The 27,791-nt window shown below is 40.1% G+C and overlaps 2 protein-coding genes, 3 long non-coding RNA genes and 1 pseudogene across 10 annotated transcripts in view; 2 read left to right on the top strand and 4 right to left on the bottom strand.

Moving 5' to 3' along the window:
* LOC149106535 (uncharacterized) overlaps positions 1-27,791 on the top strand; it is a 138,412-nt gene that overhangs the window by 69,356 nt on the left and 41,265 nt on the right. For 2 of the 5 annotated variants that reach the window (XR_016209846.1, XR_016209848.1), the window contains exon 4: positions 15,375-15,430. The exons of 1 other annotated variant lie outside the window; for it this stretch is intronic. This is a non-coding gene — a long non-coding RNA (uncharacterized LOC149106535). Of the gene's footprint in view, positions 1-12,385; positions 13,922-15,374; positions 15,825-27,791 lie in introns of those variants that run through there. 2 more of the 5 variants (XR_016209850.1, XR_016209849.1) reach the window with 2 other exon arrangements.
* On the bottom strand, positions 43-12,391 carry LOC110048165 (uncharacterized). Of its 2 annotated transcripts, XR_002296591.2 has the most exons (5): positions 11,992-12,391; positions 11,645-11,689; positions 10,897-11,048; positions 10,204-10,240; positions 43-1,045 (listed from the first exon to the last, which is right to left on the bottom strand). It is a non-coding gene; the product is annotated as an uncharacterized LOC110048165 (long non-coding RNA). The 2 variants fall into 2 exon arrangements; XR_016209852.1 differs by lacking the exons at positions 11,645-11,689; positions 11,992-12,391 and adding an exon at positions 11,374-11,633.
* On the top strand, positions 3,275-4,737 carry LOC149106538 (uncharacterized; annotated as a pseudogene).
* On the bottom strand, positions 7,156-10,197 carry LOC149106539 (uncharacterized). The gene is made up of 2 exons (XR_016209855.1): positions 7,640-10,197; positions 7,156-7,222 (listed from the first exon to the last, which is right to left on the bottom strand). It is a non-coding gene; the product is annotated as an uncharacterized LOC149106539 (long non-coding RNA).
* Positions 13,996-27,764, bottom strand: LOC110048143 (uncharacterized). Its single transcript, XM_089298088.1, has 11 exons — positions 27,728-27,764; positions 18,634-18,680; positions 18,183-18,277; positions 17,728-17,812; positions 17,495-17,529; positions 17,231-17,264; positions 17,096-17,130; positions 16,778-16,811; positions 16,516-16,565; positions 15,891-15,951; positions 13,996-15,026 (listed from the first exon to the last, which is right to left on the bottom strand). The coding sequence occupies exons 3-10, from the start codon at positions 18,200-18,202 to the stop codon at positions 15,894-15,896; spliced, it is 351 nt and encodes a 116-aa protein (XP_089154214.1). The 5' UTR covers positions 18,203-18,277; positions 18,634-18,680; positions 27,728-27,764; the 3' UTR covers positions 13,996-15,026; positions 15,891-15,893.
* Positions 18,699-21,278, bottom strand: LOC149106540 (uncharacterized). Its single transcript, XM_089298089.1, has one exon. The coding sequence runs from the start codon at positions 21,139-21,141 to the stop codon at positions 20,467-20,469; it is 675 nt and encodes a 224-aa protein (XP_089154215.1). The 5' UTR covers positions 21,142-21,278; the 3' UTR covers positions 18,699-20,466.

The raw sequence follows: 27,791 nt of genomic DNA on the forward strand, positions 1-27,791 counted from the left end.
AATTTCTTTAGAAACTGTCTCCAGATAAAGTTCACACATAGATCATTGAAACAAAAAATGTGTATTTTAATATTATAAATAAAGAAAAATAGAAGTAGTTTCACACAATCGTAGGAGTGCTCGATACAAATGCATGAAGAGCGAAATACAAATTAAGATAGAAACTGTAGTTACTCTGTCTTCTGTCAGACACAAATTGGAGCGTGACGAGGTTCCCTTGTACGGACTTGCTCGCGTTACAATAGACCTATGGTCGAGAAATCAGTGTTATTGTCTTTCAGGTCCCAGATATAGTTAGACAGGACAGTGTCATGTGAATGCTTGCGATGTTTAAATGAAAGCTTGTGATTATTGTATCTAGTTTTGAAGCTATGACAGAAAAACTCTACATTCTATCCGCGGGCAAATCTACGCCTCTAAACAAAAGATCTCAACTTGTAACAAAATGCAGGCACGTGAATAAGTTCTATGCAGCCAATAAGAAGCGGGATCGCTCCGCACTCCGTTCAAGAATTAGTTTCAATTTAGTTTAAACCGCCGCACATTCTGATGATCGTTTTAAGCGTGAAACTTGAGTAACTGTAGTTTCTATCTTAATTTTTATTTTAACATTATATAAATTGGCTATTTTTTTTTACAATATTTACTTCAGAGGTATCGAACCTTTGCCTGTAATATGTATCAGTATATACCACACAAGTGAATAGTGCTTTTCGCGCTCTGATTGGTTAACTCCGAGGTGATTAGCAAATACTATTCACCTCCGAGCAGCCGGCGCGAGAGATTTTAAAATTTCCGACCGCTTGTCACACATAAAATAAAGTTTTGGTCCGCTAATTATCAGCTTGTGTGGTATCTATTGAAACAATTATTCACCTTAGTGTCGGTGAAAGTGATGGATATTTACCTCCACTTCAGTGAATACTTGTTAATAATTTAATAACAACATAGTAAATAAGATTGTGGGACGAAGGTGTAAAGTGGTTCACTGGAAAAACACAGCAATTTTAAGACCCGGCTGCAATCTTTACAGGGCGTCTGTCACCTGAGGAGAGAAAATATTAAACTGGATTTAATTTATTTTGCATTGGCTTATTACAAATACAACCTTAAGAATGTAAATCTGATTAAACTCTCTGGAACAGCTCATGAATCCTAACAGTTATATTTCATATTTTGATAGGAAAATCATAAAAATATTTCATTTGAAAAACTATGTTTTACTACTGTCAGTAGATAATTTACCCGTTAAATTTTGTTGAGGTTTACCCCGTTCAAAGTCTTTCGATTTTCTGATTGCTTTCGAAAAGAGGAGTTTGACTTAACACGATTATTTGGCGTCAAAAGGATAATTAGGCATGGCAAGTCTATTAGTGTTCTCAGTACAAGTTTCTTTGACTTGTTCGTAGTTGTACCATGAAAATTACGATATTTCCAAGAATACCAAAATGCATTTTACAGCTCATTTAGTTAACAAAATTATCCAAATTAAACCAAAACGCTAAGTAAAGCAAAAGGTATAAACATTAGAAACACACGAATTTACCAAATGCAAAAGATGAAAAAGATATATATATATATATTTATATATATTATAAGTTCGCATCTTCTTCTGTTTATTCAACCTATAATTATTTAAAGAAGAAGCGTTCTGTATCCACTGGATCCTTTTCTCCAAGGCATCATCGTTGGCAAACCAACATCGTTTACACATCTATATATAGATAGATAGATAGATAGATAGATAGATAGATAGATAGATAGATAGATAGATAGATAGATAGATAGATAGATAGATAGATAGATAGATAGATAGATAGATAGATAGATAGATAGATAGATAGATAGATAGATAGATAGATAGATAGATAGATAGATAGATAGATAGATAGATAGATAGATAGATAGATAGATAGATAGATAGATAGATAGATAGATAGATAGATAGATAGATAGATCGATCGATACATGGATAGATGGATGTGTAAACGATGTTGGTTTGCCAACGATGATGCCTTGGAGAAAAGGATCCAGTGGATACAGAACGCTTCTTCTTTAAATAATTATAGGTTGAATAAAAAGAAGAAGATGCGAACTTTTCTCGTAGGAGGTCTTTAATTGAAGTGGACGTTTCGCCCATTCGGGCTTCTTCAACACTAAGAATATCAATACTCGGAATAAAATTTACAAAAAGTGAAAAAGCCTTAAATATGTTACAAAACAATAACTTACAAAGAGAACAAAGAAATAAAAAAATTTTTCACATAAGATTACATAAGAATTACGTAATAATAAAAATAGCAAAACGCCCGCTAAAAAGCAAATAAAATCAAATAAAATACAGCAGCAAGATGGTGTTAATTGTAGCGAATCCTATTCCTGGAATTAAACTCGCACCTTTTGTTGAGTCCATGAGGTGTGAGGGTGCATAATTGAGCACACCAAAAGGCCTCTCTTGTGAGCAAACGGTCATCAAGACTATTATTATTGACACTAAGATTACACAGCTGTTCAATAATTCAAAATTCAAAATCTGCCAGAGCATGAGGCTCTTTGTTAAAATGGATAGCAACTTCACAAGTACGTTTTTTGGTGATCATAGAAGACTTGTGGTTGCGGAAACGAATTTTAAATTCGTTACTTGTGGAACCAACATATTGCACATTGCATTTCTTGCGCGTAACCAAGTAGATGACATTTTTAGATTTACAATTAAGAATCTGTGTAATAGGATACGTCCTGCTAGTACTAGTGCTAGTAAAGCAATTAGATTCCTTTAAATAATTTGGCTGTGCATTTAAAGCAACCCCGCTGATTATCGGGCGTGCGATGTTGCTCACGAGGCTTACTGCTCAAGATTTCTTTGATGTTTTTAGTTCTACGAAAAGCAGGAATGATGGACCCTACCGGAAAAATCTTTTTAAGAGATGGTGAATCATAAATAAGGTGCTTGTATTTCCTAATAATTCTACCAATACTGGCAAATTAATGAGGAAATTGCTTATTGGGTTATCAATGGTAATGCCAAGCCTGGCAAGGCTTTTGGAACCATTAAAACCCACAAACAGGGAATCCCCTTCGGCTTATTACATCGTGCTGTGGCACTGCCATTGAGAACCTTTCAGCATTTACAGAATTTTATCTTAAGCCTCTAGCCCAAAATTTGCCATCGTTTATCAAGGATACCACACATTTGTTGCAGAGAATCGAGGAACTTAACAAAACAGGCCCCTTTCCCAAGGACAGTCTTTTAGTTTCATGGGACGTGGTTGCTATGTTTCCCAACATTGACAGCAATTTGGGAATCAATGCTGTTATAGAAGCCTTAGAGGCTAGGCCAGTCAAATTTCCATCTACTGATTGCATAGTTGAGGCTGTACAAATTTGTCTTAAGCACAATAATTCGTTTTTTGAAGATGACAACTTTCTTCAGATTCATGGTACGGCTATGGGTCCCAAAAACGCATGCAGTTATGCTGATCTAGCCATGGGAATTATTGATAAGAAAGCCAAATCAGGGGAAATTAAACCCAACCTGTGGTGGAGGTATAGGGATGACATTTTTGATCTTTGGACCCAAGGGCCTGCTAAACTCGATGAGTTTACGCGTTATATTAATTCTTTGTACCCCACCATTAAATTTACTCTAGTTTCTTCTCCCAATTCACTTAACGTACTAGATCTTACTCTCAATCTGGTGGACGGTTTCATCCAGACTGATATCTACTCCAAACGTACGGATAACCATATTTACTTGCTACAGAATAGCGCACACCCTGCCCATGTTACCAGGGCCATTCCCTATGGAGTAGCTACCAGGATCCGAAGGAATTATTCTACTGATGAGACATTTAGTAAACGCCCTTCTGAGTATAAGGGTTATCTATATAACCGGGGTTATAACCCTAATTTGGTTTCACAACAGTTTGAGAAAGCCCAGTCTATTCCTAGACAAACATTACTTCAACCCCAGCCTAAGGAGTCCAAACAAATTTTTCCACTTGTGCTTGTTTTCAACCCTCGCTTACCCAGTATTGGTAGAATTATTAGGAAATACAAGCACCTTATTTATGATTCACCATCTCTTAAAAAGATTTTTCCGGTAGGGTCCATCATTCCTGCTTTTCGTAGAACTAAAAACATCAAAGAAATCTTGAGCAGTAAGCCTCGTGAGCAACATCGCACGCCCGATAATCAGCGGGGTTGCTTTAAATGCACAGCCAAATTATTTAAAGGAATCTAATTGCTTTACTAGCACTAGTACTAACAGGACGTATCCTATTACGCAGATTCTTAATTGTAAATCTAAAAATGTCATCTACTTGGTTACGTGCAAGAAATGCAATGTGCAATATGTTGGTTCCACAAGTAACGAATTTAAAATTCGTTTCCGCAACCACAAGTCTTCTATGATCACCAAAAAACGTACTTGTGAAGTTGCTATCCATTTTAACAAAGAGCCTCATGCTCTGGCAGATTTTGAATTTTGAATTATTGAACAGCTGTGTAATCTTAGTGTCAATAATAATAGTCTTGATGACCGTTTGCTCACAAGAGAGACCTTTTGGTGTGCTCAATTATGCACCCTCACACCTCATGGACTCAACAAAAGGTGCGAGTTTAATTCCAGGAATAGGATTCGCTACAATTAACACCATCTTGCTGCTGTATTTTATTTGATTTTATTTGCTTTTTAGCGGGCGTTTTGCTATTTTTATTATTACGTAATTCTTATGTAATCTTATGTGAAATATTTTTCTATTTCTTTGTTCTCTTTGTAAGTTATTGTTTTGAAACTTATTTAAGGCTTTTTCATTTTTTGTAAATTTTATTCCGAGTATTGATATTCTTAGTGTTGAAGAAGCCCGAATGGGCGAAACGTCCACTTCAATTAAAGACCTCCTACGAGAAAAGTTCGCATCTTCTTCTGTTTATTCAACCTATATATATATATATGAATGAATGCTCTACGTGAATGCAAGAAGAACTTTCATCTTAGCTCGCTTAGAAGAGATCTGGATAGGTGCAATATAAATATCTATTATTATTATTATTATTATTATTATTATTACTATTACTTTAATTATTACTAGTACTATTATATTATTATTATATTATTATTATTATTACTATTATTATTAAGGTGCTTCCTAGTTATTTCCTAGTTTAATTTTGGACATCAGAAATATATGCAATGCACATATATTTATTTCAGTGCAAAATAAATTCTTCTTAGTGCACAAATGTAGTGTTTCAGTGAACTTTTTCTTTCAGTACACAAATACAACTTGTCAGTGCGCAGTATTGTTTTCATTGCGAGAATAGAATTTGTCAGTGCACAAAAGTTTTCCCAGTCCACAAAAATAGCCGGTGCACAAAGGTTGCTTCAGTGCACAAAAGATGCCTCGGTGCACAAAAATAAATTGGCAGTGGACAAAAGTTGCCTCAGTGTACAAAAATAAATTGCCAGTGCACAAAAGCTACCTCAGTGCACAAATATAAGTTGCAATGAAAATGTAATTTGTCAGTGCACAGAGTTTTCTCAGTGAGTTCTCTACAGGCCAGTTGCTTTCTAGTGTTGGCGGCCATATTTGCTGTTCTATTCAAGACTCATTTTTGTGAATCAGGAGAATCATGACACAGAAATGTGTATGTGAACTCTTCAACAACGATTGCATCACATGAGGCTGAAGCGAAGAAATGTTTTGTACAAAATACTGGAAGGACGTAGAGAAATAATCAACAACTTAAATGGGCCAGGATGTTCAGGTAGGTATCGGTCACACTGGCACTCCGTCAGGTTGAAGGGTATTCAAGTACCACAAGGGGTGGTTGAGGAGCTTTGTCGGGAGCTTGACTCCGCTGGCTCCCAAGAAAGGAAGGCATACCGCTTAAAGCGCGGTGAGTACAGGAATCCTGGTCCAAATATTGCATGGCACACTGATGGATATGATAAACTGGAGCCATATGGTTTCTCCATACATGGGTGTATTGATGGATTCAGTCGAAGAGTCATATGGCTGAAGGTCTCAAGAACAAACAATGATCCAGTAGTGATTGTAGGATTCTACCTTGGAGCGGTAGAAGAGTTAGATGGCTGCCCAGATATCCTTAGAACAGATACTGGTACAGAGAACACAGTCATAACAGCAGTTCAATGTTACCTTCGTTGTGATGGACAGGATTAACATGCAGGTGCAAAAGCTTATGTTTATGGACCGTCCCATTCAAACGAACGAATCGAATGCTGGTGGTCGTTTTTCAGAAAGTCACACTCAAATTGGTGGATGACCTTCTTTGTAAATTATCAAACTAACAAGAAGTTCAAATTTTTGTACAACTGAAACATTGTTTATAAATCATTTAGATATAAGTTCTTCCCAAATGATATGTTGGCACTAGAAATAATAACATCTACTGAAAGGTAAAAATCCTTATTCACAATATATATTCCAGAATCAACTTTCGCAAAATTATCATCAACATAATAACAAGGAAACAATTAAACAGTGAAAAAGGTTCTTTCTATGTGAAATATTTCTTAGAGACATGTATTCCTATTTTTTTTCACCTGCACATAATTAATGTATTACACATTGTCATAGAAATAACACACTCAGATTTTACTGAAGATGGCACCATTCATCAGTGCTGCGACAAGGTATCTGTAAATGGGATTATGTATTGTGGTTTCATTGACATACAAATACAGTGTGTTGAAACATGTTCATGCACTGGTCACTGATTTGGACTCATCATGTACAAAGTGGACGGAAGGAACAGAGTCAAAACCAGTGACAGACACCTGTGCAGCTCCTGTTGCAAACATAAGCAAATGATGGGCCGGGGAGTCAGTTGCGGTATGAACTTCCTCTCCTGTCAAATCAGGGAACTGTTCTTGCATGACCTCAAGAGGTGTTCCATCTAGAAATAGTCACACATGTAACCAGTGAGAACTGTGGAAACTTAAGTACAGGAAGACCATCTTGTCATTTTAGAACATTTGTCTGTTTTCTGCATGAAACTGTGCAACAGTATCTAACACTGTTCTTGTAATCACCACATGGCACTGGACATTTCATGTTTTTGGTGTTCGATATATTCTCAATTGCGCCTTAACGTTAAATTACATTAATCAACGTTTCAATCATGTCGTTTTGTTGCTTTTCTTGTGCTCAAAAAGGAAGCTTACCATGCCAGAATGTGTACGTACCACAACCATCTAGTATAAAGAAAACATGACAATTGAGACATCAAATAAAACACAAATAAATTTAGCAGATTGATTTACTGACTAACAGATTCATGTATGCATGCATTCATTCAGTTGGTCTGTCAGTCAGGTAGTCATTTATTCACTATCGGGATGATTTAGTCAGATTTCTACTACGATTAGATTTTATGGTGACTGGAAAATGTGAAAGACTATTTTTGGGTTTGAAATACAAGAAATCGTGGGCTAGTATTTTTGACTATAACTCGTAGCTGATTAGGAATTGGAAAGGGGAAGTATTGCAGTTAACAATTGCCATGTAACAGTCAGTGACATTTACTCGTTATATTTAAGTCCATTAACTGTGAGTACCTCATAATTACTGAAGCCTTAATAGAAGTTGGTACAGCATTGCTTTACACTGACCTAGTACATAGTAATGCGCCACCTCATCAACAAATATCTTTCTGTTGTTCACAGCAACGACAGCTGGTAATCCATCAATTTCAAAACGCCATTCACACTCTTCCAGAATCTTGTTAAATTCCTCTTGATTTTCTGCTTGCAACAGCTACATTGGCGAGTGCAGAGAAGTAAAATAATCACGATCGTCCAATCATAATTAGATATGTGCATTTTATGAAACATAAGTCCTCCATTTAAAAACGAGGCCCCATAAAAAAACAATCACTAAACCATAAAATGCCTAATTACTGCATGTAGATTTCCAATTATAAAACAATTACTTCACATCAGCGAGAAATAGTGCATCACTGTTCTTAAGACTAAACTGGAGTTAATCATTAAACAGGTACATGCAAAAGCTTTCAAAAGCAACAACTTACAAAAAGTCCGTGGCCATGAACGATACGTCTGCAGTGGAAATTATGTCTCCATTCTGTTTTGGAATCAAAGGCGTTAATTCCGAGACTGCTGAATTATCCATTTCAGGTAAGCTTAAACTTAAGTTATCAATGTTAAAATCATGTTCAAGCTCTCACCAATTGATAATTTCCGCGGCTGATGCAGTGCCAATATCTTTCCTCTCAATTAGGCTCAGGTACAAGGTAATCATGGAGTACGGTCTCCCGAGCCAATCTTTGTAATCACTAAGAACGAACTCGTCCGAAGTCCCCGGCATCTTCTTCGCTGTTCGTGAGTCCAGATATGCAAGGACATATCCTTTTTGCATAGTCTGTGAAAACTTGTGATCGCTGCTTCTAAAATCTCATCGTACCTGACGTCAGTTTTCATTTTGAGAGGAAGCGAGCTGCCCCTAAGAGGCTTCAGAATGTCTCCCTCCTCCTCGGTGACGTATTCCATCAAACCAATGTTGATGGTTACCTCAAGTGCAAATGTCCTTTTCATTTTGGCCTAGTTGTGGCTACAGTCTAAAAACTAGTAATGACCCAGATTGCAGTTCACGTGAGGAGAACGTCGGCCGGGAGACTGCTGCTAACAGCTCGAGCATCTCCCGCAAACCGCCTTCCAGTTCTCAATCAACTAGGCCAGATTTACTAAAGGCCAAGCTGCCAACATACGAGCAAATTGCCTCCAAGAAATCCGATGAAAGACAAGGCCATTTTAAACCAAAGGTCTCCAAGCGTTCATCGGCGATGATCGTAAAGGACGCCACAGCAAGAACAAAACATGCTTTCCGGTGTGGAATTAAAATATCCTTGTCGAAGGCCGATCGATTTGCAAGGCAAATGAAACAGCAAAATGTTCCAACTGATAGTGAAATTAAGCAGCAGAAATGGGAAAACCATCTAACCAGGCTTCTTCCACGCACTGACAATTTATTTTTGTGCACTGAGGCAACTTTTGTGCACTGACAAATTATATTTGTGCACCGCGGCAGCTTTTGTGCACCGACAAATTATATTTGTTACTTTTGTGCACTGACAATTTTTTTTGTGCACTGAGGCATCTTTTGTGCACTGGGAATTTATTTCCGTGCACCGAGGCAACTTTTGTGCACTGAAAAGTTATTTGTGCACTGAGGTAGCTTTTGTACACTGACAAATTATATTTGTGCACTGAGGGAACTTTTGTGCGCTGGCAATTTATTTTTGTGCACTGAGGGAGCTTTTGTGCGCAGGCAATCTATTTTTTGGTGCACTGAGGTAGCTTTTGTGCATTGGCAATTTATTTTTGTGCACTGAGGCAGCTTTTGTGCATTGGCAATTTATTTTTGTGCACTGGCAATTTATTTTTGTGCACAGAGGGAGCTTTTGTGCGCTGGCAATTTATTTTTTGGTGCACTGAGGTAGCTTTTGTGCATTGGCAATTTATTTTTGTGCACTGAGGCAGCTTTTGTGCATTGGCAATTTATTTTTGTGCACTGAGGTAGCTTTTGTATACTGACAAATTATATTTGTGCACTGAGGCAGCTTTTGTACACTGACAAATTATATTTGTGCACTGAGGTAGCTTTTGTGCACTGGCAATTTATTTTTGTGCGCTGAGGTAACTTTTTTGCACTGGCAATTTATTTTTGTGCACTGAGGCAGCTTTTGTGCATTGGCAATTTATTTTTGTGCACTGAGGTAGCTTTTGTACACTGACAAATTATATTTGTGCACTGGCAATTTATTTTTGAGCACTGAGGCAACTTTTGCACTGTCAATTTTTTTTGCGTGCTGAGGCAGCTTTTGTGCACTGGCAATTTATATTTGTGCACTGAGGTAGCTTTTGCACACTGACAAATTATATTTGTGCACTGAGGCAGCTTTTGTGCACTGGCAGTTTATTTGTGTCTACTGAGGTAGCTTTTGTGCGCTGGCAGTTTACTTTTGTACACTGAGGCAACTTTTTTGCAGTGGCAATTTATTTTTGTGCACTGAGGCAGCTTTTGTACACTGGCAATTTGTTTTTGTGCACTGAAGTAGCTTTTGTACACTGACAAATTATATTTGTGCACTGAGGCAACTTTGACCGTTAGGAACACTCATAAAAAAGTTATATTTAAATGAAAAAGATTTTCTTACAAAGTCTCTTCCTTGCCATCCTCTGACATCATGGTATCTGTTGAAGGACAAACATCTGAAAACAGTTATTTCTTTACACGACTTAGAGAATTCGACGAAACATTGAGAGAAAATTTGTTTATATATTTGTTTGTAAGCTCGAGCTGTTTTACAAAACATAATAATCAAACTGATTAGATTAATAATGGGGCCATTTAAATTGCAAAGCATTTTAGGTCCAAGAAGTTGATCTTCGATTAATTTATGACGACGCGTGTTTGAACAAACTTAATTTAATTTAATGTGCCTCTAGACTTGTTGCATTTTGTTGGTGGAAGGAATTTATAAATGCCATCCAGGTTGACGTGCACTTTCTGTATGAAATGTTTAGTAAATGCCCCTCTTAAAATAGCTATCTGTGGTCACACACGTGGTAGTGTAAATAGCACGTAAACTGCTTTTCATCAAATTGTGCTAGAACAAATGAAGAAAACAATGCAAAAATGCATGGCACAATAAAACATCTAGGAGATACGATGGCAAAGTGGCAGAGTTGTTTAGTGCTCAAAGATGGCATTTGACTTCATAACTGTAACGGCACTACATATGAAACTTGTACCTCTGACAGAATCCGTGGAATTTAATGTCGAAAATTTCGAAGACGAATATATTTCTGCATTTATGAAACAAGGCAATCCAGGACATTTTCCTAACCTGTGATAAGTTGGAACATACAGAACCACATGTAATCTTCGGAATCTTTCTCCACATTCTGGGCATCGAAGACACATATGGTTGTATATGAGACGAAGGTGTCTTCTCAGAGAACGAAGCAAGTGGGAGTACTCTTCGGGGCTGCTCTCAAACTGAAAAAGAACCAATAGTGTATCTAATCTAGTTAACGAAGCGAAAGTACTTACGAATGCTCGCTGGTGTTGCAGAACGTTTGTACACAGAACTATCCTGTAATACGCAAATTAATCCTATAAGCGAAAACGTCCAGCTGATATCAAGGTTAAATATTTACCGAATACTACTACATTTAAAATGGATACTGTTTGGGTTGCAATGTAGCTTCTATGTGTTACAGGTACATATCGTAATTGTGCTTGGTGAGTTATTTTCCCAGCAACAGGGATACAGAATCGTAATTTTATCGAAAGTAACTTGTTGCTTGTTTAATCTACTCACCAAAATGGTTTGCATTTCCTCTTATTTGGCTTTTTTCTTTCAGCAAAACAAAAGTTTGACAATTTTCTCGGTTTCGCCCGAGTATTGCAGGTAGAGGCTTCTGGGTAAAACAAGACACAACATCCGGGGAAAATGTCATCTGTGAGTGGCATCTTATTGGAAAATTATGGGTTGTAAAATTATTAGAAATCATTTTTGTCCCGTTTCCACCCCTACCCTATCTGGCCAAATAATTTACTTCAGGAGGCAAAGATGCAAACACATCCCGTACCTTCATTGTATTGTAGGCTTCTGTTGTGCCTCTTTTGTTGGGATCCTATGATAACAAAAATGTAAATAATTGTTTCAAATGCAGTGATCACTTGGTCGCAAAATAGTAGCCTTACTCTGGGATTTCTTATGAATGATCATCCTGCTCACTTACTAACAAATCAGTCGTGCGGAACTGTAATATTTCATTGCGAGATCAAATTTTCAATCTATCCCGTCGCTTTTCATTTATTTAATAGTAACAGTTTGCTTTTTGATAAAGCGCAGGTTTCTTGATTTTTCCCTTTATCTGTTATCTCTCTTGGCTGGAATGATTGACCTTTTCTACGACTGGATCGTTTTCCCTACCTTTGTGAAAGTCTGACATATCGACCGTCATCCCTTGTTAGCCGCATTTCCAATCTTGACCACCACTTTGTAGTCTGTCTTTTGTAGTCAATTTTGAATTCCTATCGAGGGTTTTTTTTCTTGGATCTTAACACTGTTGATTTCACAATCATGACCACCTCTTTGTTTCTTTTTGCCTGTCCCTGCTTGTTTCAATCTTTCGCAGTCAAGCAAAGGTTTTGAAGCCAGTGTGTCCAATCTTGAAATTCTTTTTGAAGAGTTTGAAGATTTCTTTCTCGGATTTTTGGCCATTATGATTCTTTCTTTCATACTGACAAGTTAAGATTGTGCGGCCTAAGTAGATGGACGCTGTTTTACTTAAGCGCACGTTCTTCATTACATGTTGCTCCTTCAGACGCATTTTGATGACATGCGGAATGTTGATTCTTCGTGGCTGAATGGCACAGGTACAGGGTCTTCAAGCCCTTAAATTTTCACCATGGTAAACGTGCACCTTGTTTACGATGCTGAAGCAAACCGACTCAAACTAATATATTCATCGGCCGTGGCAGAGCTTAGTCCGCCAATAAAACGTGAAGAATCTGTTGGAACAGTTTACTTGGTGTCCTTTCGGTTACGAGTGGCACGTATCCAACTTCATTAACGCGGCTGAACCCTGTTTGATGTCTTCGATAGCTGAACAAAGGGACAAAAACTCCCAGGTAAAGAGCGGTTTGAACTAACTTTGCAATGCTAAAACGTGTTTGTTTTGTGTCTCTTGCGGAAAAGAGACATGAACTTTTGTGACCTTTTCTATCGCGTGATTGATCGCATGAGTATCTGATACTTTTAACTGAGACGTGAGTGGTTTATATACAATGCCACACCTCAAACCTTTCTTCGTGGTTTTTCAAGCGGAACAAGTGAACAGACGAGAGTCTAAATTGGTTTGCGTCTTTCATTTTGGCGGCGTGATTTGCAGCCGTCTGTTTTTCACTGAGAAAATGTCCATCCTTATTGCAAATCAGAGAAACGCCCTCAAATGAAAGTAATAAAAAGAAAGGTCTGTTATTTGGACGCCCCCTGTAACATTGCAGTAATGACTCATCAGGCCCTTCATCTTCTGGTTAAAATTTATATTCTTGTAGGCGCACTAATATACGATGTGCGCTGCCAAATGTTATCATATGAGATCAGTATTGTTTGTTTGTTGTTTTCTTTCTCAAAAGATCGATGGAGCAAACACACAACAGTCGGTCATTGAGGAAAGAACTGCATAGACAAAATCACATTCCGAACTTGGACCGATTATTTCGATTCCATGCTTCACTAGCTTTTTGGCAGGCGGACGACATGCACTCCCCTCTCCACCACTGTGGTAAGAAAGTAAAAGGGAGGACCTGGATGTGTGGGCGAATAACTAAGCGCTGAGTTGATTATAATCATCTCATATCCAACAAGCGCGAGTGGAATCATTGTTTTATTTAGAACGGCCCCCAAAATATAGAAAACTAAAATAAAATAGAAATAGAAACGACCCCCAAAATTACGCGTACGCTTGCCATATTTGTAGAAAATGGTATAATTGCTCTTAAAAGCCATCAAATATTTTAGCTCGCGTGAGATTGGTCTAAACGCGTCACGTGACTGAATATGCCCCAGCTAAAACTGGGGAACATCCGAGTGATATTACCCAATTTTCAAAACTGCGCGTGTGGCGAAAAATATTTGGAAAATAGTAAACACAATAGCCTCTATTTGCGCGAAAATATGCTCAGATATTTGTCCGCAGACATTATCTGTTCCTCGCAGCGTGCAGTTTTCCCCGAACTTCGCTCTCGGAACACTGTTTGCTTCTCGGAAGAGATAATATCCGAGTATATTTTCGCGCCAAATGGAGGCTATTGTTTATATATACCATGGTGGCTAAGGGAATGAAAAGTCTTGAATTGCATTGTTCAGTGATACAGTTTTTAATATTGATATGTTAGTTCTATGAGTCCTCATTGGATGCGAGGTGATAAATAGCAAACAACGTGCTTTTCGTCTTTATTCAGTAGCTTTTGCTGTCAATTTAAAGGCCTTTCAATTAATTATTTTGTATCAAACTCTACCTACTTTAATGTGGCATTTTAATTGTTTTTTTTTTTAGTTTTTGGCATTGATATGCGCACAAATTCGCAAACGAAGGTATAACAGCTGATAACCGAGATGCAATGACGTAATCAAGCTGGTAATGCATTAATCGACTTCCCCTTGTTTGACTTAAAGTAAGGACAACAACAACTTTGTGTGGCTGATCAATGGGGAAGTGGATGACAAAGTGCTCGCTGATTATTTTAGCCCTGTGAATCCCTTGAGTGTCAACAAACAAAACCTGTAGCCCAGGGGGATGCTCAATATAGATGGAAAGGGGGAAGTTGGCCTTCTCTCAGGGCCACTGTTAGCATTCCTGGCTAGAGAGGAAGGAGTCGAGTCCCCTCTCTGATTGGTGGGAGTGGGCCTCCACTAACTTCCAGGGGTAGAATTTGGAGGGAACTGGGGCTCCAAAAATCGGGCCTATGGGGGCAAAAGTGTGACGAGAGGAGCACTTCATCCCCATTCCCTCGTTTGTTGAACCATCTAAAAATAAACTTAACGAAAAGAACCTGAGCTATAACCTTAAAGAACACAGTTTACTAAAAGTTCCATGGTCTGTTTAAGCAAGTAATATTTCAAAACTGTGAACCATCTAAAACTTATATCTGTTGAATAAAGTAATTGTAATACAAGAGTGCCAAGAAACGTTAAACTATTGCATTTCTTTTCTAGCTTGTCCTTCCTCCTTATGTTTTCTTTATATTCCGATGTTTATTGCAAGAATTAAATTGATTAGATATTTAATGTTCGTTCAGACACTTTTTGTGATATGACACTGAAATAGGTCTTCAAGCAGTATTGTGTTGCTCCAAGACTGCTCATTCAATGCGAGCATGTTGCACATTCCAAGAATGTTTTTAGCTCATGCAATTAACGGTAACATTGTATCGGTGTATTCTCTCTCCTCCGCTTTTTTTCTGTTGAGGGAACAATAATAAAAATGCAGTGAATGTTGATTATTAACTTTAATGGTACAAATATTAGAAGTGGGCCCAATGTACTAATTATAAAATGGACTTAAATGCAAAATAGTCAGATGTGGTATTCCTTCACGACTAGGCAGGGGTAATTTACCAAGCAATTGAGGTTTTTCTGTGGCAATTTACATACATGTATGGGAAACGTAAACCCTGTTTAAATTAATCCCATTTAAGTTTTTCAGCCTCATTATTATCATCATCGTCATTATTGTCAAAATTCGATTTGTAACTATAACTTTAGCCCGTACAAACTATAGTCAGTAGCTTTTGGTCTTAATTTTGCAGGTGGACAAAGTAGGATGAATCTTGGAAACAAAGCAAATTTAAAAACAAAGTTGGAGGTATGTGTAGTGATGGAATCATTTTGCCAATGGTATTCTCAAGTTGACGATTGAAGTCGAGACCAAGGAGGTAACTGCTTGACATAACACCAGTTAGGGGCTACGTTTATTGTGTGAAAGGCGAATTGTAAACATTGGTTAGCACTGTGCTAATCCTGCACTAGCATATGATAACATTCCAGTTCAGTAAAGTATTGTTGTCATCCATGAATAGAATGTCAGTCCTTCAGTGGCAAACATCACCTTCGTTAGTAGTAGTAACAAGAAATGGGACGGAAATCAAGTAGTTTTTGCAATAACAAAGCAGGAGGGTTCTGACCAGGTTTGAAGCTGGCCTCTTGGACCAGTGTCGAATGCACTAACTGTGCTCTCATCATGAATGGGGATTATTTTGTCGCTCGTCTTGCGCCCCTGGCAAAGATAAGAGTTTCAGGAGCGTGCATTGCTATGAAAGTTTTACCTGTCAACAGGTGCCAGCATCCTGGCATTGTTGACCATCTGTGACTTCTCCAAACTTCTGCCTAAAAGGAAGGAGAAAACATTGACTGGTGGCTTTGTTTAGCAGTGAAAATATCAAAGTGTTAGAGACCTGAACATTCTAAATGGACAGAAGTAAATTTTGATAGCACTCTTTACCCCTCAAAATGGCCATATCATACCGATGCATGGCCATATCATACCGATGGTTTCAGGTAGAAAAAGGTACATTTTGATGGAAGAGGGAAAAGGGTCGTTTCACCTCCGAATTATTACTATATGAAAAGAAAAAATAGTTATTTGGACAAGCAATCTTTCACATCTAGCTGCTGCTTATGATAAAGATAGCATGGTTAGCCATGTCACTTGGATTGCTGGTTTCTCGGTCTAAGAAGGGTCCGAAGAAGGGTCCGAAGAAGGGTCCTTCACCATCACACTTCTTTTCCACGTAGTTCAAATTTGCCTTTTACCTTTCCATTAGACAGCAATGTGGTCCAGACACTAAAGGTATTTAATTGCTCTGTTGCTCTGGAAACAGTGACTGGAAACCTAACTAATGACCAAAGTAAAAGTGATTACAAGTGGCTGATTAATCAACATTTTCTTACCTCAACTGTGGTTCTGTCAGAAAGCGTGCCGTTGTTGCAGGTGCTTCGTCCTAGGACCAAGAGAGAATTAGTCCTTTAGTAGTTGTGTCACAATTGGTCTGGGTTAAAAGCCATGGGGAAACGTTCCTCGAGTGAAGCACTCCCTTAACCAACCATTGCCCAAAGAGGATACATTCAGGAGATGATAAATCAGCAGTAATGAGATTGGATGGAAAAATATGGGATTTACTCTGTAACCATATACTTATTGTTTAATACTCACAGGAGGTTGCGGAAAGGAGATATCTTCCTGGTTCCTGAAAAATATTAATCCTGGGAATCAGCCATTACTAAGAGATTTTAATGTGACTGTTAAATCGTCATACCCCTACTTTGCATGCTGCTGTTGTACCTCTTAGTGCACCTGCTTCGTCCTAGTAACAAAATAACTGCAACTGCTTGTTGCATACAAGGAAAACATCCTGGGATGTATCTTTTGTACTTGGGTGTCGACAGTTGTAAATGTGATTAACCTTACCACTTTTTTTGCTTTTCCGCCACATATAACTTCCTGTGTCCGTATAAAACTACATGCACCTACCTTGTGTACTGTTGTCCTATGTTGGCTACTTCTCCCTGTACCAAGGCAGAAAACGTTCATTCTTAGTATCTGAGTCATTATTGAAGTAAGAAGAAATTTGAAAGGACATGTTTCGTCTAGAATTCTAATACTTACAAGTAGGCGTGACATCTCGACATAATACATGATCCTGGTAAAAAAACGACAAAATTGGTAAACGTGATCGGTGGAGGAAAAGGAAACGGGCATTCGGGTCAGTTGTTATTTTCTTCAAAAGTGCTGTGTTAGGTATACAATCCATTGAAATCATGCATGTAGGACTATTAGTAGAGATTGGTAGAGACTATGTTTTAGTGCTTTCTGGTTTATTATCTCACTACAAACTACAAACTGTGTCTGTATAAAGCTACATGCACTTACCTTGTGTACTGTTGTCTTCTTGTAAGTGTGCTGTCCTAGAACCAAGACAAAATTACCCTTTTGGTAAGTGTGTCAAGCTATGTTTGGGTAGAATGTTGTAGGGAAACTCCTGAGACATAGCACAGCCACAAAGAGACAAGTTTCAGGAGATGAAGAAAGACCTGCACAAATGAGATATGACGGTCGAATATGGAATTAACATTATTACCATGTAATGATTGTTTCATACTCACATGTAACCTTGAAAAAGAAACACCACGGTAGCTGGTCCTGGCCCTGGCCCTGGTCCTGGTCCTGGTCCTGGTCCTGGCCCTGGCCCTGGTTTGAGAATCAAGAAAGTGCAGTCTTTCACATTTTATATACTTTGAAGCTACTGCCTAGCAGTCCGTTAAAGGCATGCATATGGTGGATGGAGAAATGAAGAGGAGTTTTAGATTCTTTGTCATTGACAAAACAATTGTTTGTTATCTGCACTGAAGAGCAGTAGTACTCCATAATGGTATTATTTTGTAGTCTCCCAGCACCTATACTCCTCATTTGCTCTTAACTTTTTTGTTTTGCAACTGCTTGTTGCATACACCGAAAACATCCTAGGACATTGTTTTGCTTTTCTGCCACATATAACTCCCTTAGAATTACGTTCAAGCTAATCCGCAGTAATGACATCAATTGTATGTACTGTGCATACCTTATGGGCTGCTCTGACATCAGGTCTTGTCCTATGTTGGCTACTTCTCCCTGTAGCAAGGCAGAAAAGGTTGATTCTTAATATCCGAGTCATTACTGAAGGGAGAAAAAAGTTGAAAGGAAATGTTTTATATAGAGTTCTAATACTTACAAGAAGGCGTGACATCACGACATAATGCAGAACCCTGGTAATAAAAAGAAACGACAAGAATTGGTAAACGTCATCAGTGGAGCAAAAGGAAACTGGCATTTGGGTCAGTCGTTATTCGAACTTCTCGTAAACGTCTTTTAAACTTCTATTGTGTGGAATATCAAAGCTTGACAGAAATCACTAGGATGTATTGTTGGTGCACCTGGAAGGTATAATTGTAAATTCTGAAGCAGAGACTGAAAGTCTCAATGATGACCAGTGAACGGGATCTTGTAAGACTGAGTAATCAACATGTTCATACCTTAATTGTGGTTGTTGCAGAACCTGTGTTCTTATGGCAGTCTCGTCCTAGAAAAAAGACACAAATTGTACATTGTTAATAATTATGGCCAAGGCCAATCCCAAGCCCAGATGAGAAAAGAGGAGGGTTGGGCGTGAGGCTAGTAACCATCCTGTAAAACAGCTCCTTGCTACAGAAACACGTTCAAGAATCACTCAAGATACCTCAGCTCTTGGGAGAGGATGACCTTCACAAAGAGGATGGATGATGCCTCATGGTGAAAGCCGCAGCACTCTGGAAGCTACAAGGCCGAACATCATTCTCGGGAAAAGAGCTATCAGGATGGTAACTTGGAATGTCAGAACTAAGTATGAAACAGGAAAGACTTCCCAAGTTGCGGCAGAGGTGAGGGCCAAGAGAGGTGAGACAAGATGGACTCAATTCGGCTGAAAGAAACTGAATTCGGGTGAGTTGCTGTATTGAGGACATAAGGATGAGGGCAGCCCGCATACACAATGAGTGGCCCTGATGCTATCAAAAGCAGCACAGAACGCGCTCATTGGATGGGCAGCGCATGGGCCGAGAATAATCACAGCCTTCTTCCATACCAAGGAGAAGGGAATTAGCATGAATGTAAAACAGTGCTGCGCTCCCACAAATTACAGGCAAGATGAAGTTAAGGATCATTTCTACAATATACTGCAGCCGGTGATTGATACCTTTCCAGAAATTTGGATGGGCATTTTAATGCCAAGATAGGAAGTGACAACACTGGATACGAGGAAGTAATTGGATAGCATGGGCTTGGCGTTATGAACGACAATGGGGAGAGACTGGCAGACCTGTGTGCTCTTAACAAGCTGGTCTTAGGTGGTTCAGTGTTTCCTCACAGAAGGCTTCACAAGTCAACGTGGCAGTCACCAGATCAGTCGACAGAAAACCAGATTGACCACTTTTGCATTGGTGAGAAATTTAGAAGATCACTTCAGGATGTGAGAGTGAAAAGGAGTGCAGATGTTGCCTCAGATCATCGTCTAGTTGTTGCAAATCTCAATCTGGAACTGAAGAAGAGCTGGAGAGGTGTAGTACCTCAACGAAGTAGGTATGGCATCGGTTGTTTGAAGGATGTACGAAAGATTGAAGAGTTCAGGGTCACAGTCAAGAATAGGTATCAAATACTCCAGGATTTGAATGAAGACGATGACACTCTTGATAGTACTTGGAGGGTGATTAAGGAGTCCTTTGTGTCAGCTTGTGAGGAGGTGCTCGGCCCCATGAAATGCCACCACAAAGATTGGATTTCTGCAGCAACACTTAGCAAGATTAGGGTGGGAGAGGAGAAAAAGGTAACTGTCAACTCCAGCAGAACAAGAACCGAGAAATTCAAGGCACAGAAAGAACACTCAATTGCTAACAAGAACACCAAAACGAGCATCAGGAAATTCAGGACTCCAGAGAGACCAGTAAAGGATAAAGCAGGTAGACAAATTGTGGGGGAGGAACAGCAAAGGAAGAGACGGGTAGAACACTTTGAGGAGTTGCTCAACAGACCAGCTCCACAAAACCCACCTGAATTCTTGCCAGCAGCCGAAGACCTGGATATAGAGTGGTGTCGCGAACGCGATTTTCTTTATTTACTAACACAATGACTGATTTGACGTGGAGGAAAAGATTCTCGCGTCGATCACATGCTCCACAGGAGTGGTCACTAAGCCTATAGTCTCGTGGAGTGGTCGCTAGGCCCTCCATGACACTCCCCAGCCGAAAAGTTCTAACTGTCAATGTACGGGATGAAAGGAAATTTCAACAGAACGAAATGGAGTTATTACAGAGAAAAAATGTTCAACAGTTTGTTTAGGGCTTGTCTTGCTTAAACAGCTGCCCTCCGGATTGGGCGCTCATTCCCAAGTTTTCGTCTGCTTTTAAGTGTTTCTGGGTCCGTTCACGCAAACTCAGTACATACTCGTTGAGCCATAGCTTCCAAAACATGTCAAGATGTTTCTGACCTTTACGCCACATGTCAAGGAGTTTTTGTGAAAAACTCATCTTGCTAAGGAAATCTGGTTCTTGTTGTCGATCTTCTTCTGCTAAGGATGTTACGCCTGTTTTGGGGTTTAGGCTGAGGAAATCTCCTGGGATGAGTGTGAATCCAGAGCTGAAGTCAGCTCCTAAATAGACTAATGGCCGGGAATTGACAATTGCTTCGACCTCTTTTACAACGGTTTCAAGTTGAACCATAGTAAGACAAATCTTTCCAATACTCTTTCGAAGAGACTGCTTTACAAGTCCAATAAGTCTTTCATAAAAACCACCCATCCAGGGGGCCAGTTCAATGATGAAGCTCCATTTTATGCCTTCGTTGGCCAGGTAATTTTGTGTCTCAGGACTTGTCGTGGAGAGTTGCCAGGCTTCCTCAACAGTTGACTTTACTACTTTGAACTGGGAAGCATTGTCGGAAATTATCTGTTTCAGTTTTCCATGTCTGGCAATGAATCTTCCTAGGCATAACAGGAATTGTTGAGCAGTCATGTCATGAACCACTTCTAAATGAATAGCCCTAACAACTAAACAGGTAAACAGACACAACCAGACTTTTTGGGTTGCTGATGGCTGACTGACTTTCACATACAAGAGTCCAAGATAGTCTAGACCGGTGTAGGTAAAGGGCGGAGATTCTTTTATTCTTGATCATGAATAAGGAGCCACTGCGTGCATTCTGTATGGTCCTCCTTGATGTCGTCTGCCTCTCAAGCAGTTGAGTAGAACTCTTCTTACAGATGATCTTCCTTGTGGAATCCAGAATTCTCTTCTGATAGCTGCTAATGTGTGAGATACACCTGCATGCATCAACTTTTCATGGAAGCTCTTGATGACTAAGCTTGTAAAAACATGGTTCCTTGGAAGGAGTTTTGGGAACACAGCATGTTGTGAGAGGTTTTCACTGATCAATCTACCATGGCACGTTAGTACTCCGTTTTCATCCAACTGCAGGCCTAAGTGGTTCTGCAGATTGTTTCTTGAATTTTCTTTGACTGCACTGATTTCTGGTGTGAATGCGCTCTTTTGGACGTACTTCTCCCACATGACCTTTGCTTGGCTTATTTCGTCTGATATAAGCTGACCTTTGATTGTACTCTTCTTCTGTAGTTTTCAGATAAATCGCAAGGCCCAAGCGGTCACTCTTAGTAGTTTGGTTAATGAGGAATAATTTCTTTCGCTGATGCCAACGGGTGCAACTGGCTTGTCAAAGGACATTTTGCTGTTCTCTCTTGGTATTCCAGCCAGTGTTGCGGTCTCATACATAACATGTGGCCCAGGAGACTGTTTGATATTCTGTTCAGACATGTTACTGTCAAAGTGTGTTGACTTCCATGAGGGCCATTGTGATGGATGATCAGTTAACCACGATGGGTTATGCCACCACAAGTTGTTGTGGATAGTTCATCTGTTGGAACACCTCTGGTAGCCAGATCAGCGGGATTTTGTGGAGTGGACACATAGTGGAACTTGATGTCCCTGTGTGAGGTAATCTCTCTAAGCCGGTTCTGAACAAACACAGGCAATGGCTTACAAGTTTTCATCCAGTGAAGAACACACTGTGAGTCGGTCCACAGAAATCTATCTACCACGCACAACTGAAGTTGTTGAGTTACATAGTTAAGGCATCTCGTTCTGATAAGAACACCTAGCAGTTCCAACCTTGGAATGTTGAGAGGCTTGGCTGGGGCGACGCATGCTTTGGAAAACACCAGATTGGCAGTTGCTTTCCCATTTACTGACGAGTAGAGGTATACTGCTGCTGAATAGGCTTTGGCAGAGGCATCTGTAAAGCAGAACAGTTTGTGTTCATCTCCTCCAATATATCTGGGTAATGGCTCAGAGGACAGTGGAGTCAGGCTCTCACATATCTTGCTCCATTCTTGTTGCTGTGACTGACTGAATGTCTTGTCCCAATCTTTTTCTTGTTTCCACAGTTTTGAATGAACAGCTTTGCATTCAGAGTGGCTAGGGAAAAGAGATCCAATGGGTCATAAATTCTGCTGACAGACTGCAATGCTTCTCTTTTTGTGGTCACTTCGGAGGAGAGATTTTGAAAGCCATTGATGAAAATGGTGTCTGTGGTCAAATTCCAGGAGGTTCCTAGGACTTTGATGGTTTCTGCACTGGTTCAATCACATTCTGGGATATTCTGGAGAAATTCAGATGAGTTTGAAGCCCACTCACAAAGATTCATTGAAGCGGATTGGAAGATGGTCTTGGCTTCTTTGTATAGCTCATCAACCTGTGTTGAAGTTTCAACGCCTGTAATCATGTTGTCTACATACATGTTATCCACTATCTGGTAAGCGATGCACGTACCAGCCTTGGTTAGATGATTCTTGATTGTTGCGGCTAACAGGAATGGGCTGGATATCATACCGAATGGGACTCTGGTGAATCTCAGTACCTGAACATTGTTCTCAAGGTTAGGCATGGAAGGATCTTTTAACCAGAGGAACCTTGTTACATCTCGATCATTAGGTTGCAGACCCACTTGAAGGAAGGCTTTCTCTACATCTGCAACTAGCTTCACTTTGTGAAGCCTGAACCTCAAGAGAAGACCACATGGATCCTCCAATATGACAAGGCCAGGGTGAAGGCTTTCGTTTAGGCTTTGATTCTTCTTTCTGGTCTTTGCGGAGGCGTCAAACACAATTCTAAGTTTTGTTGTCTTCTCAGGTGTCAGTACCTCATGGTGTGGAATGTAGTGTTTCAAGGTGTTCGTACAATCTTCATCTGGAACGACTTCTACAATTCCCTTCTGCACTTGGTCCTGGATTACGGCATCATATTTCTGGAGATGTTCGTCATTTCGTGACAGTCGTTTGACTTGGGATCTCAATCTTCCCATTGCCAGTTCATAATTGGTTGGTAATGATGGAGACTCTTCTTTCCAAGGCCAGGTTACTTGGTAACGTCCGTCTTCAAAATGGATCGTTTCGTTAAATGTTTGCAGTGCTTTGTCATCGTCATTTTCTTGTACAGGTTCTCTGATGCCCAGGGTCTAAGGTTTCCAAAACTCTTCAAGGTGTGTCTTTTGTTCAGCTAATGGTTGCTGGTCATCTGACTGAGCACTCAGATGTACACTGATAGGACTGGATGTGTAGGTCAGCATTGAGATGGAGCTGTCTGGTTTGTCATCCTGACGTTTCACCCTGCCTGTTAGGATCCATCTCAACTTGGATTCGATGAGTTTTAATCCTGGACTGACTACTTTCATTAAAATATCACCAGAGAAAATATCACAGTAATAATCATTTCCTAGCAACAGTTCTATGTTGGCAGTTTCTGTAGTTGAGGGTACTGAATCGGCAAGAGGCATGTCCTTAAGTAAGTGACTGAATTTCTCTGGGTTGAAGTATGCTTGTTGTAGGTTACCAGTTATCTTGGGTACTACATTGACTCTTGGATGCAGAGATGATCCATCCTTTGTTAACAGCCGGAGTTCAATGGCAGGGGTGTGAAGCTCTCCGGGTTTTGATGCACTGAATGTGTACTCTCAGTGTTTCTGATCCTGTGATTGCCAACTGGAGTTTTTCTGCCAGCTCATTGGTGATGTAGTTCCTTTGGCTGCCTGTCTCTAAAAGCAATCTGGTGGTCACTTCTCTTGATTTTTGCAAATTTGATTTCAAACGGTGACAGTTTGCATCAGTACTTTTTCATCAGAGAACAGCAAAGTATGTTCTGTAGCAACAGTAGCAGATAAGGGTTCAGTAACAGGCTGTGCCATTTCTGAGGGCTTCTCAACTGGAAACTTCTTGATGCAGAGACTTCTGTGGTGACGATTTCTTTGTTTGCGGTAAACACACGCCTTCTTCACTGTACAATTTTTCTGGCGGTGGCCTTGTTTGAGACAAATAAAACAGTGTCCCTTGATCTTTTCTTTCCTAGCTGTCACAGTAGGGAACTTTTGACACTCATCACTCCAGTGTCGTCCACTGCAATAAATGCAAATCATGTTCTTTCTTCCAGTGAGATTCTGCGATAGTTTGGTTTCAGACAGTAATGTACCAGTAGTGGTGTTAGAATCAAACTGGGTGACCTGTGATGTAGACCATGTTTCCAACTGAGCCTTTGCAATCAATTTTGTCAGAACTTTGCCTATCTGCGTTTTCCCTGTTACTAATGTACCTATGCAACTGATCTTTGAGTAGCTGCACTGTCCATTCATCATCATCATTCTTCTGGTCAGTCAGGTGGATGAGAACATCTTTGGGTAACTTAGCCATTATCAGGGACACTAGCATTTTACTCTCAATATCCTCTCCAAGAGCTTCTAATGATCTAAGGTGTTTTTCAATGAGATCATAGTTCTTATTCAGGGCTGATGTTTGACTTGAGGAGGCAGGTAAATCCATAAGACTAGTGTAATGAACATTGATGATGACCTCATTTTGTCCATAACGTTCCTTCAACAATTTTATGGACTGTTCGTAATTTGCATTAGTTAGGGATAGTCCTGAGATAACATCTGCAGCATCTCCTTCTAGCTGAGCTCTGAGGTAATTCATTTTCTCTACTGGACTTAGAGATTTATTAGAATGTATAGCTGAGTTAAAGGAATCCCAGAATTACCGCCAATTTAGGAGCCCTCCACTAAATTTCTTGAAGTCAAGCTTAGGTAATTTTACAGTGTTAGGTTTCGTACCTTGTTTAGTGTCAACTTCTAATTTCTTCCTCAGTTTCTCTTTCTCCAGGGTAAGTCGCTCTGCCTCATTTTGTAATTTTCGGTGCTCAATTTCGGCCTTCTGTTCGATTTCAAAGTTCACCTTACTTGTCCCGCGTTGTAACTTGAACTCCATTCGTTCCTTTATCATGGCCATTTTTGAACTCAATCCTGCCACGAATTCTTCTACTTCCAAAACAAGGTTAACATGTTCTTCATAATCTTTCATCACCTTGTCGTATTCTGATTTCCCAGCGATTTTTGCAGTGGCTTCAAGTCGCACGCGAAGGCTTTGATAAGCAGTTAAATGCTGCTGTAGGCGGTCTCGCTTGTCACGGGTTTCGTCCAAAAGTTGCTCTAAATCACCATCGATGGGACGTTCCTTCATTTCTTTTGATGCCTCAAGGTTGATAGTTACATTGGGCCAATTAGTCTTCTTATGTTGCCCAAATCTGTCATCTTGTTGGGGGGGACGGTTCAATTCACGGCTGCTGTTGTTGATTTCATCGAGCAAGCGAATTCGTAATTTTGTCTTTTTCTTTGTTGACAGTTCTTCTCCCGTTTAAAACAGGCTCTCCTCCACGGAAGATTAAAGTCGGCCTTTCGGCAGTGGAGGTAGTCACTCTGCTACCATGTCGCGAACGCGATTTTCTTTATTTACTAACACAACGACTGATTTGACATGGAGGAAAAGATTCTCGCTTGGAGCACATGCTCCGCAGGAGTGGTCATAAGCCTATAGTCTCGTGGTGTGGTCGCTAGGCCCTCCGCGACAAGTAGCACATTGACCAGGGACGGCAATCAGACAACTGAAGCATGGCAAGGCAGATGGACCCGATGGTATCCCTGGTGAGGCACTTAAGGCAGATATAGAGAACACCGTGGATATGCTATACCCGCTCTTTGAGAAGATCTGGGTGGTGGAAGAAGTGCCATTCGACTGGAAGGAGAGATATCTTATCTCGTTGCCAAAGAAAGAAGATCTTAGTAACTGCACAGATTACAGAGGGATCACGCTTCTGGGTGTTTCAGGGGCCATTCTAAACAGAATGAAAGATGTAGTCGGTGCTAAGCTTAGAGATCAGCAAGCTGGTCTTTGCAAGGATAGATCATGTGTGGACCAAAATCACCACACTACAGATCATCGTAAAACTGTCCAATAAGGAACTCTCCCCTGTGCATCAATTTTGTTGATTTCAAATAAGCGTTTGACAGCGTGGATAGAGATACACTTGGGGTGCCAGTTAAGATTTTAAACATCATCCGATCCTCATACGAGGGGTTGACATGCAGAGTCATTCATAGAGGGCAGCCCACTGAAGTATTCAACGTGAGAACAGGGGTCAGACAAGGTTGTTTACTTTCGCCATTCCTGTTTTTGCTTGTAGGTGATTGGATTTTGAGAACAGCCTCGGCGCAGGCGAGAAATGGAATCCAGTAGACACCATGGCAGCTTGACGATCTAGACTTTGCACATGACCTGGCACTACTATCCCACACACATCGGTAAATGCAGTAGCAGACCAACAATGTAAAAGATTCGTCTTCCCAAATTCGTCTTAACATCAACAGGGAAAAAACCATGGTCCTCAATATTGATACTCTGATCACCATCCCAGTTCGGCTGGATGATGACTTGTTGGAAGAGGTGAATTCCTTCACCTATCTGTGGAGTGTAGTCCACTTTCAGGGGAGGGGGGCACAGAAACTGACGTTAAAGCCAGAATTGGCAAAGCAAGAGCAGCTTTTCTGCAGTTGAAGAATGTCTGGAACTCCAAAGATTTGACACTTCAGACCAAGATCAGGATCTTTAATACTAACGTCAAACCTGTCCTACTGTATGGCTCGGAGACTTGGAGGACAACAGTGGCAACCACAAAGAATGTGCAGACCTTTATCACTCATGTCTACGAAGGATCTTACGGATACGTTGGCCTATCATCATCAACAACAACGACCTGTGGCAAAGAACCACACAGAGGCCTGCACATGCTGAGATCATGGAGAGACATTGGAAATGGGTAGGACACACTCTCCGAAAGCCTTCCACCAACATCAAAAGACAACCCTTGTCCTGGAACCCCAAGGGAAACATGAAAAGGGGACGGCCAAGGAACTTGTGGAGACGAGACCTGGAAGTAGATATCAAGAGATTGGGGCTGACCTGGAGTCAGCAAGAAAGGAAAGCCCAGGACAGAGATAGCTAGAGGACTCTTGCTTGTGGCCTATGCCACAGGAAGGGCACTAGGCATAAGTAAGTATTAATTATGCCAATCACGTGCTGGTTCGATGAGGTATCTCCATAACGAAAGATTGCCTGACACAAACAGTGATGATCGACAGTAATGAGGCTTAATGGGACAGTATGGAATGAACACAAGCACAACACATTTCTTGTCTGATACTCACGTATACCCTTGGAAGGGGCACATCATTCCAATTGTTTCTGTACAAAACAAACAGATTGATGATT

The sequence above is a fragment of the Orbicella faveolata genome, unplaced genomic scaffold (genome assembly GCF_042242905.1).
Source record: "Orbicella faveolata isolate gen_17 unplaced genomic scaffold, um_ofav_v1 contig_3, whole genome shotgun sequence".
NCBI classification, from domain to species: Eukaryota; Metazoa; Cnidaria; class Anthozoa; order Scleractinia; family Merulinidae; genus Orbicella; species Orbicella faveolata.

Bases quoted from the DNA above. Each gene is read 5' to 3' on its own strand.
- LOC149106540 (XM_089298089.1), bottom strand. From the start codon at position 21,141: ATGACTGCTCAACAATTCCTGTTATGCCTAGGAAGATTCATTGCCAGA.
- LOC110048143 (XM_089298088.1), bottom strand. From the start codon at position 18,202: ATGTCAGAGCAGCCCATAAG. The intron at 16,812-17,095 runs GTAGGTGCATGT...AATATTTTTCAG, and splicing joins ATAGGACAACAGTACACAAG to GAACCAGGAAGATATCTCCT. The intron at 15,952-16,515 runs GTAAGAAAATGT...CCTTCCTTTTAG, and splicing joins CTGACAGAACCACAGTTGAG to GCAGAAGTTTGGAGAAGTCA.